Here is a 10,000-nt window from a genome sequence, read left to right as displayed (position 1 = left end):
CGCTCGGGCTGCCTTGTCATCTTCTTATCGTTTATCCCTAGACGACTGTGACTTGATCGTGCCCAACCATCTGGGAAGCAGGTTACCATTGATCTCTATTTTCAACTTTCAAATTCTTCGACATACACAGTGGATAAAATTGACATGGTTGACACAGCCTTCTGATGTTCCAGAATGTGATATAACCTAAAGGTTGGGTTGGGGAAGGAGGAGCATGGTGGGTAGGAGGAAAGCTCTCTGTTCTTAGTCATTGTCGGGCTCATATCTCTCCTTATACCACCTTGTGCTGCACATTTGGGTCCTCGGACATACATGATGTGCCTTTAGCTCAAGACAATCTATTGGTTCTGCTGCCTGGATTCTTCCCCTGCGCTACCAGGCTGACTCCTACCCATCCTTCAGGTTTCTGTTGGAACCTGATTTCTTCAATGAAGCCTTCTTGACAGACTTCCCGGGCCAGGTGAGGGCCTCATGTCTGTTCCATATTGTTGCATAATAATCTGCTCCCGCCGAGCTCTCAGAATTCTCTACCTCCAGATGGACTCAGCCTTGCCTGGAGTCAGTTCTGCGTTTCAGCCGGTTGTCCTGCTGCTGGCGCGCTGGCAGGCTTTGCAGAGCCTCGGCCAGAATGGCAGGGGAAGCAGGGGCAGAGCGATGTCTGGTCGAGCTAAGAAGCGAACCTGGTGCCTGCTTATGTAGTGTCTGCAGGGCAGCGAGAGGGCAAAGGTCAAAGCTGCATGGTCTCTTATGGCCAAGGCTCACCAGTGACATCACTCCCTGTTACCATAGTCTCTTTGTTGGAGCAAGTCACAGAATTAATGGAGACTCAAGGGAACGGATGCAAATTCACCTCCTGAGACAAAGTCACACTACAAAGGGGCACATAAGCAAGATCGGGAGGACTTGTGGCCTCTTCGCTCCCAACCTAGCACTGGCCTCCCTTGTAGCTTTTCTCTCCATGCATCTCTTACAACTGTTTTCAGTTTTTGTTGTTGTTCTGGAAGACCTTAAGCTCCTGCCTCCACACCCTAAGTGCTGGGATGACAATCACGTCACCACATCCGGCTTGCTTTTGTTATTTTTGAGACAGGGTCTCACTCTGTATCCCAGACTCCTCTGGAACTCACTGTAGAATGCAGGCTAGCCCCCAGTTCACAGCCTACTTCCCAAATGTTGGGAGCATATACAAGAGCCATCATACGCAGCCTCTAACTATTATCACCAAAGACTTCCTTGTGTGATTGTTTATTGTCTTTCTCCCTCATGATACAGCAATGTCTGTAAATGTGGATTCATCTTGCTCTTCGATCTATCCCAAGAGCTTGAGTACGTAAGCGGTTATTGAATAAATAGACCACATGCAGACACACACACACACACACACACACACACACACACACACACACAGCCCAAGTCACTGACCGTGACACTGAGAACTGACTGAGGGACCTGGGAACTGACTTGCTGGGAACTGACTGTTCTTTCTTTCCTTATGGAGTTTAGACTTAGTGAGTTCTTTCAGGCAGCAGCCAGCTCCCACTGTACATTGGTCTCAGGACTTTTGAGCTAAAGTGTTTTTAATTCAGCAAGCAGGATGGAGGGATGAAGGGAAGAGCTCCACCTGCCGGCCGGAGCCAGGACTACAACAGGAGACAGCATTGGAGTCTTGCCCAGGATCTCAGGTACCATCAACCTTGTGCACATGACAACGGAGGCAAACAGTTTCCAGGCCTGGTTTCTTTACTTCAGAATGTCTGGACAGTCCCCATATTATGTCATCCTGCTTTCTTTTTCTTTTTTGTCATCCTGTTCTTTTAAAGAATACCAGGCTCTCCTAAGTGTATACCTCTCTCATTGTCATGACGAATCTATAAGATGGGTTTTTTTTTTTTGGTTTTTCGAGACAGGGTTTCTCTGTGGCTTAAGATGGGTTTTTTTTTAGCATCTGAAAAAGAACACAAGGTCTATTTCATAGCAGCCTATAACATTTGAAAACAATTTGTAGATGGAAACTATAAATAAGAAGGAATAGTATTGACCAGCAGGTTGGCTCACTGAGTAAAGGTGCTTTTCAAAGAACCCGATGATCTGAGTTAGGGCCCTACAACTCTCTTGGTGGAAGGAGAGAACTGACCCCCCCCCCAACGGTTATCCTGTGACCTCCACAAGTGTGCACAGCAGGTGCACACCCACACATGTAACCACAAGCACAATCAATTAATTAAAAATGTAAGGAAAATTTAAAAATAGAAATATTACAAACTTAACGTTATAAAAATATAGTAGAAGAATACAGACATTCGGTGTGCAGGCCTTGAGGTCACCTCACCTAAATTATCACCTGAGGTTGTTCTCTACTGAGTGATATGGAGATAAGGATACTTGTTTGCAGGAGGCCAAAAGGATTGCATATGTCAAGGTCTTCTGCAATGATCCCTGAGCCTTAGGTGCAGGAGTTGTGTTCTAGATGTTATGGGCTGAGGCTGGGTACTGCAAGAGCTCTTGTTCTCTGCCTTTTGATTGGCTGTGGTTTTCTTTAATAATCTTTATCTGTTAAAAAGAGAAGTTTCTTTAAATTATTTCAAAGGTAGGCACGGAGCTGGTGGAGATGGTTCAGTGAGTTAAAGTACTTGCTGCCAAGCCTGACCACCTGAGTTCAACCCCAGGACCTACATGGTGGAAGAAGGAAAGTCACTCCCTACAAGTTGTCATCTGACCTACACAAACACACACACATGACACTAAATAAATAAATGTAATAAAGAAAGTTCAGCCGGGTGGTGGTGGCGCACGCCTGTAATCCCAGCACTCGGGAGGCAGAGGCAGGCGGATCTCTGTGAGTTCGAGACCAGCCTGGTCTACCAAGGGAGTTCCAGGACAGGCTCCAAAGCTACAGAGAAACCCTGTCTCGAAAAACCAAAAAAAAAAAAAATTCAAAGCCAGGTGTGGTGGCATATATCTATTAATTGCAGCACTTAGGAGGTAGGGGCAGGAAGATTAGGAGTTTAGAGTTATTCTTGGCTACATCGGGAGGAGTTCAAAACCAGACTGTACAACATGAGATTTTTGTTTCAAATGAAAAGCTGGAAATCTATTTTCAGTAAAATATGTTATTGTAAATTTAAATTTTATCATTAAAAATTAAATTATCTTTTCACCCCTTATCAAAAAAATGTCTATGAGTTTGAGGCCAGCCTGGTCTACACAGAGAATTCCAGGACAGCCAGTGCTACAAAAAGAGACTTTTATCTCAAAAAGACACCAAACTAAACCCAAACAAAGAAAAAAATCCAAAGAATAATAAACCAGCTCAAAATTTCCCAAGGTGTTTTAGTTACTTTTCTATTGCTGTAAAAAGACACCGTAATCAAGGCAACTTATAACAGAAAGCACTTATTTGAAGCTTACAGTTTCAGAGAGTTAGAATCCACAGCCATTGCTCATGGCAGCAGCAGGCAGGCATGATGTTGGAGCAGTGGTTGAGAGCTGACAACTTGGTGCACAAGCAGGAGGCAGACAGAGAGCGAACTGGGAATGGTGTGGGGTTTTGAAGCCTCAAAGCCCTCCCCAGTGACACTCCTCCTCCAGCAAGGCCACACCTCCTAATCCTTCCCAAACAGCTCCACCAGGTATTTCAACACATGAGCCTATGGGGGTCATTCTCATTCAGACCACCACAGAAGGGAATTAGTGAGCTTGTACTGATACTACTATGTGCATTTTTTCTTAAAAAAAAAAAAATCCCTCCATGCTCCTCCAGGCTAGTCTAGAACTTCTGGGCTCATGCAATCCTCCTTTCTCAACTCCCAGAAGAATAGGACTACAGGCATGTGCCACCACATCTGGCTATATGAAAGACTTGTAGGTTAAAGAAAAAGTGACACTTAGCAGTACACATCTGTAATTTCAGCACATAGTAGGTGGAGGCAGGAAGATTAGGAGTTCAAGGCCAGGCTGAGATCCATGAGAACCTAGCCCCACAAATCAATCAAACAACAAAGACTGTTAAGTATCTTCCTGTAATTTGTGTGTGTGTGTGTGTGTGTGTGTGTGTGTGTGTGCTAAGAATTGAACCAGGGCAAGATTTATCCCTACAGCACTCTGCATGTGATAGTTCAGAGCTTCTAGTTTATAATTCAGAATTTTTCCTGAGCCTGATAATGTTTTCTTATCTATAAAACTGTGGCAACAGAATGATAGAAATACCATAGCTCTGATTTTAGAATTCAATCAGAATATATTTGTAGAAGCACACAACCCTTCATCAGGTAACCTCTCAATCAATATTGACCGCTTTTTCCCTGTTGTGGCAAAACGGAGGGTGATAAAGAGGAATGATTTTTCACGCGGGGGAGCGCCTCTTAATATACTTCAAGGGAAAATCCCAGGGGAATCTGCGAATTCGTTCCAGAATACATCTATCATTGCCACCCCCAGGCAAAGAGTCTTCCCATACGCCACGCCCCTTTCATCTTTCGTTGAAGATGAAACCGCTAAGATGCATAGCTCTCGCTCTTCTCCATCTTTTCTTGCTACGAGACCTCAGGCCCCCACCCATCAAGTCCTTTATTTACCTCCCTCCCCCTCTGCGTTCTAATTTACCTCCCTCAATAACTCTTGCCAATCAGGGTGTGATTGTCTCTTTCTCCCCACCCCGCCCCACAGTGCCTTTTAGGCCCATTACGAAGAAGGTTTGTGACTGGTTGTTTCGGAGCAAGGCTAAGCCAATGAGAGGCAGACCTTTTCGGCTTTGCCGAGCGATTATTGTCGACGCTGATTGGCTGGAGCGGCCGAGAGGAAAATGGCTGCGAGTACCTCGGTAGTCTCGGTGGCCGCGGCGGCGGCCGCGGTACCGGGCGTGTCCCCTGGCGCGGATTTCTCAGACTTGAGAGAAATTAAGAAGCAGCTGCTGCTCATCGCGGGGCTCACTCGGGAGCGGGGCCTGCTTCACAGCAGCAAATGGTGAGAGGTCGCGGTCGGATGGGGCGGTGCTGGATCTCGGCCTCGGGGGGCTCGCGTGGCTGATGCAGTTTGCGTGGTGTTCCAGGTCCGCGGAGTTGGCATTCTCTCTGCCCGCCTTGCCTTTGTCCGAGCTGCAGCCGCCGCCGCCTCTAACAGAGGTAAGGACGTCGTTACAGAGGCGTTCCCTAGCCACAGAGAGATGCGGCCCAAGAGGTCCTCAGCGCCCTGTCACTGGAGGAGAGCCCGCTGCTCGGTGGAAATGATGTAGCCGAGACGCCGGTTTTGAACTGGGCCTTACGAGCGGGTTCATGTGTGGGGGTTGCTTGTGCCTTGGAAGATGTAGTCTCTGCTGTTACCTAAGTTGGGGAGAACTAGTAAACAATTACTGTTTGAGATTTCAGCCTTGATGGGTAAGAACCTCTGTTCGATTTCCAGCACCCTCAGTAGGCGTCTCAAAATCTCTCGCAACTCCAGCTCTTCAGGGGATCCCACACCGTGTTCTCCACGGGTACACACACCTATGCGGTATATGGATACACATGCATACACATAAAGAAAAATCATTTCTAAAAAATTCATCCCTGGCCTGGAGAGGTGGCTCATCGATTAGCAGCACTTGCTCCTCTTCTAGAAGAGCTGGATTTGATTCCTAGTATCCACAGAGGCAGCTAACAAGTTACCTGCACAAAGTTCCGGGGAGATCCGACGCCGTCTTCTGGCGTGGGACGGCACCAGGCATGCATGAGGTGCGCAGACACGTGCAGGCAAACCATTCACACACAGAAAACAAAAACAAACAAACCCCTGGAGCCTTTAGAAGGGTGTGAGGTCAGCCCGGACAATGCTAATAAGAAACATAAAATCATTCTTCTACACTGTAGCTCTTCGCTGCAGATTGATTAAGAGTCTGTGTCACAGGCTTTTAACCCCACTCAGGAGGCAGAGGCAGGCAGATCTCTGCATTTGAGGCCAGCCTGGTTTACAGAGCAAGTTCCAAGACTAACAAAGCTACACAGAGAAACCCTGTCTCAGCCCCCTCCTCCGAAAGTGTTCTAGGCACATAGGATTCAGTAAAATTAACCATTCTCATTAGCAAAAGGAGGTAGAGTGCAGGCGACTTGCACACAGGTTTTCTTCTGTATTTCAGGCATGTTCTCTACTAAAACCATCAATGTTGGCAGGTGGCAAGCTTTCTGCAGCTGGATGTGGTGGCTCATGCCTGTAATTGCAACACTTGGGGTCCTGAGGCAGGGGGATTGCCAATTGTTTGAGGCCAGCTTATTGAGCAAGCACCTACTTCAACCCTCCAACCCCCTTCTAAAAGTGACAGCCTTTTCAGTTGTAGATAATATTAATAACTTTCCAGTCTCCAAGAAGATTAAGTAAAGCAATGAGGGTAAAATTAGGCATATATTATTTTATATGACTTTTTAAAGTCACTGTGATTTGCATCTGTCTTATTAGCTTGTATTTCTCTGTGCTGACTGTCACAGTGCCTAGGCACATGGGTGTCCATAGCAGGATAAATGAGTAAACAATGAACACTCTCAAGTGAGAGAAGAGCTTCAGTAAATAGCCCCCTCTCGCGAATTTATGTCACTTGGACCAGATAAGATGCCAACCACTTGAGTTGGACTCCTGGACCACACAAGATGGAGGGAGAGAACTGACTCCTGAAAGTTGTTCTTTGGTCTCTGCTTACTCTCTCTCTCTCTAAGTAAATGCAAAATACATAAATAATTTTTAAGAACTCACATAACACTTACAGACATTAAGTGTTAGCTATTGGTGAGGTTAATAGCTTCCAGGTTGCTATGAGATATGTTGACTTAGAAGCCTCTTTGCTGAATTGTTGAGCACGTATTTATTTATTTCTTGCTAGGAACTATCATGGAAGAAACATTTAAGTCTAATTTAGCCTTGATCTGTAATTTAGAGTAAACATTAAAACTTTTAATAGGGGTTTTGTTTTTGTTTTGTTTTCTTTTAGGTACTTGATCTAGTGCTAAGCAAGCTCAGGCTGTGTTTTATATTGTCAGTTCTCTTTTTATTTAAACAAAAAGATTTGTTTTCATTTTATGTATCTGGGTTTTGCCTGTGTGCGCGCGTGTGTGTGCGCGCGTGCCTGGTGCTTATGGAAGCCAGAAGATGGCGTCAGATCCCCATTAAGCTGCCTCGTGGGTGCTGGGATCCAGACTCAGGTCCTCTTACCAGCTGAGCCATCTCTCCAGCCCCACTCTTTGTTTTGAGATGGGATCTCTTTTTTTTTTTTTTTTTTGGTTTTTCGAGACAGGGTTTCTCTGTGGCTTTGGAGCCTGTCCTGGAACTAGCTCTTGTAGACCAGGCTGGTCTCGAACTCACAGAGATCCGCCTGCCTCTGCCTCCCGAGTGCTGGGATTAAAGGCGTGCGCCACCACCGCCCGGCTTTGAGATGGGATCTCACTGAGGGGCATTGTTTGAGACTGGGTCTCATTAGATAGCCTTGTGTGCTGGACAGTTTAATGGGGAGGGTGATGGGGGAGGGTCCAGTCCATTGTGAGTGGTGCCGTCCCTGGGCTGGCAGTTGTGGGTTCTATAAGGAAGTGCGATGGGCAAGCCAGTAAGCAGCACCTGCCTCTATGTTCTGCCCTGCTTGAGTTCCTTTCCTCACTGCTTTGATGATGATAGGGAACTGTGAGTGAAATAAACCCTTTGGTGTTTCATCACAGCAGTAGTAACCTGGAGACACCCTAGCTGGCCTGAACTCGCTTTGTAGACCAGGCTGGCCTCAAACTCACAGAGATCTGCCTGCCTTTGCCTCTCAATTGTTGGGATTCAAGGTGTGTACTACCATGTCATGTACTGCTCAGAAGACGACTTTTGGGAGTTGGTTCTCTCCTTCTACCATGTGGGTTCTAGGTATCAAATTCATGTTTTCAGACTTGGTGCCAGGCTCCTTTACCCATTGAGTCATCTTGCTGGTTCCAAATTTAAAGACCACATAGTCCAAGTAGTAAAATTTTCTGAGTTACATAGGTGCATGAAAAGTTAGGAATATTATTTTATGTGTGTATGTTTATACAGTTTTGTATAACCATTTTGGTAGTATTTGCTGGTCTCAGACTTAATATGTACACCAGCTTGGCCTTGGGCTTGTAATGATCCTCTTTCCTCTGCCTACTGAGTGCTGAGATTATGGGCACCATATCTGTCCTGGATGAATTTCATTATAATTCATGTAAAATTTTGTTTATTTCCTTAGTGTGTGTGTGTGTGCGTGCGTGTGTGTGTGCATGTCGTGGCACATATATGGAGGTCAGAAGATAGCCTGCAGGAGTAGGCGCAGTTTTTCTTTCCTGCAGCCACTCTCAAATGATCACTCACAGGCTTAATATAAATTATAAATGCTTGGCTAATAGCTCAGACTTATTACTAACTAGCACTTAAAACTTAACCCATTCCTATTAGTCTAATGCTGCCCCAAGGCTCTTGGCTTTTACTTCTATCATATTTTGAATGTCTGACTCATTGCCCATCTAGCTGGCAACTTCTCTAACTCTACCCTTCCTCATCTCATCATTCTCAATTTTACTTTCCCACCTAATTTGATCCTGTTTAGCTATTGGCCTGTCAGCTTGTTTATCAAACCAATCATAGTGACATATTCACGCAGTGTACAGAAGGCTTATTCCATAGCCTGCAGGGGTAGGTTCTCCTACTGTGTGGGTCCTGGGAATTGACTCAGGTTTTCAGGCTTGGTGGCAAGTGTTCTTAACCTTCTGAGTCATCTTGCTGGCCCCAACAAACCCAGGCTTGTGTGTGACAAGCAGGCTTATTCACCATTATAATAGAGGATGACCCTTTTTTCTCCCCTCAAGATACCGTTTTCTCTTCTCCGTATTCTTTTTGCTCCTTTTGACTTTCCTCCCCTCTTCTCTTTTGACACGGGCCTCTTGTTGCTCAGGTTGTCTTGAGACTGGCTGTAAAGCTGAGAATAACCTTAATTCATCCTCCTGCTTCTACCTCCCAAGTGTGGGGATTATAGGCATACCCTGGGGTTACAGTTGTAGGCTGCTATGTCTGGTTTTTGTGTGAGCTCTGGGAATGCAAATTCAGGGGATAATGTGTGTGGCAGATACTTTACTCATTGAGCCAATCCCCAAACCCCAACCTTGTTTCCTTCCTTTTTCTTTTTCTTCTTTTTTTTTTTTTCTCTTTGAGACAGAGTGTCATTATATAGTGTTGGCTTTCCTGAATCTCACTCTGTAGTCCGGGCTTGGTTTGAACTCACAGAGATCTGCCTGCCTCTGCCTCCCGAGTGCTAGGATTGTGCCACTTTTTATTTTGGAAAAAAAAAAAACTTTGGAAAAAAGGTTCTTTGCCTTTACAGGTGATACATGTATTAAAAACTACTGTATAAATGCATGTATTTACATATATTGGGGGAGGAGAAATAGTTAATCTTTTCCTATACTTGAAATTAATGGATATGTTTTTTTAAGGTGAACTTTGGCTGTCTTAGTCTTAACCACTCACACAGTCCTGTCTCTTCTAGGAGGACGCCCAGGATGTGGATGCCTACACCCTGGCCAAGGCTTACTTTGATGTTAAAGAGTATGATCGGGCAGCACATTTCCTGCATGGCTGCAATAGCAAGAAAGCCTATTTCCTGTATATGTATTCCAGATACCTGGTGAGGGTCACTTTAAGGTGTTATTCTGCCTTCAGGGAAACATCTGAATTTAGAACCAAGAGGAAAATTTTAATTAAAAATAGATATACATGTGTGTATATGTATGTGTGTGTGTGTATGTATATATGTGAATGAATGTTTTATGTGTATATATGTATGTATATCATGGGTGGGCCTGATACAAGCAGAGGCCTGAAGAGGAGTTACAGATGGTTATGAGCTGCTATGTGTATGCTGGGATTTGAATATGGGCCATCTGGAAGAGCAACCAGTGCTCTTGACACTGAGTCATTTTTCTAGCCTTGAAAAAGTTTAAGTTTTAAATACCTAGGTAGTAGGTCACCAAGTGAATATGCTTAATGACAA

At 45.1% G+C, this 10,000-nt stretch overlaps 1 protein-coding gene across 1 annotated transcript in view; it reads left to right on the top strand.

The window, feature by feature from the left end:
- The first annotated feature begins 4,761 nt into the window (after positions 1–4,761).
- The window catches only part of Cdc23 (cell division cycle 23), an 18,530-nt gene continuing 13,291 nt past the window's right edge, over positions 4,762–10,000 (top strand). The window contains exons 1-3 of the mRNA XM_005355908.3: positions 4,762–4,962; positions 5,048–5,120; positions 9,497–9,634. Of these exons, the coding sequence (XP_005355965.1) occupies positions 4,802–4,962; positions 5,048–5,120; positions 9,497–9,634 (372 nt within the window). The 5' untranslated portion in view covers positions 4,762–4,801. The remainder of the gene's footprint in view (positions 4,963–5,047; positions 5,121–9,496; positions 9,635–10,000) is intronic.

Source organism: Microtus ochrogaster, chromosome 18 (assembly GCF_000317375.1).
Source record: "Microtus ochrogaster isolate Prairie Vole_2 chromosome 18, MicOch1.0, whole genome shotgun sequence".
Lineage (NCBI taxonomy): Eukaryota > Metazoa > Chordata > Mammalia > Rodentia > Cricetidae > Microtus > Microtus ochrogaster.
Note: the sequence above shows the minus strand (reverse complement) of the source record. Positions and strands in the feature narration are given on the sequence as shown.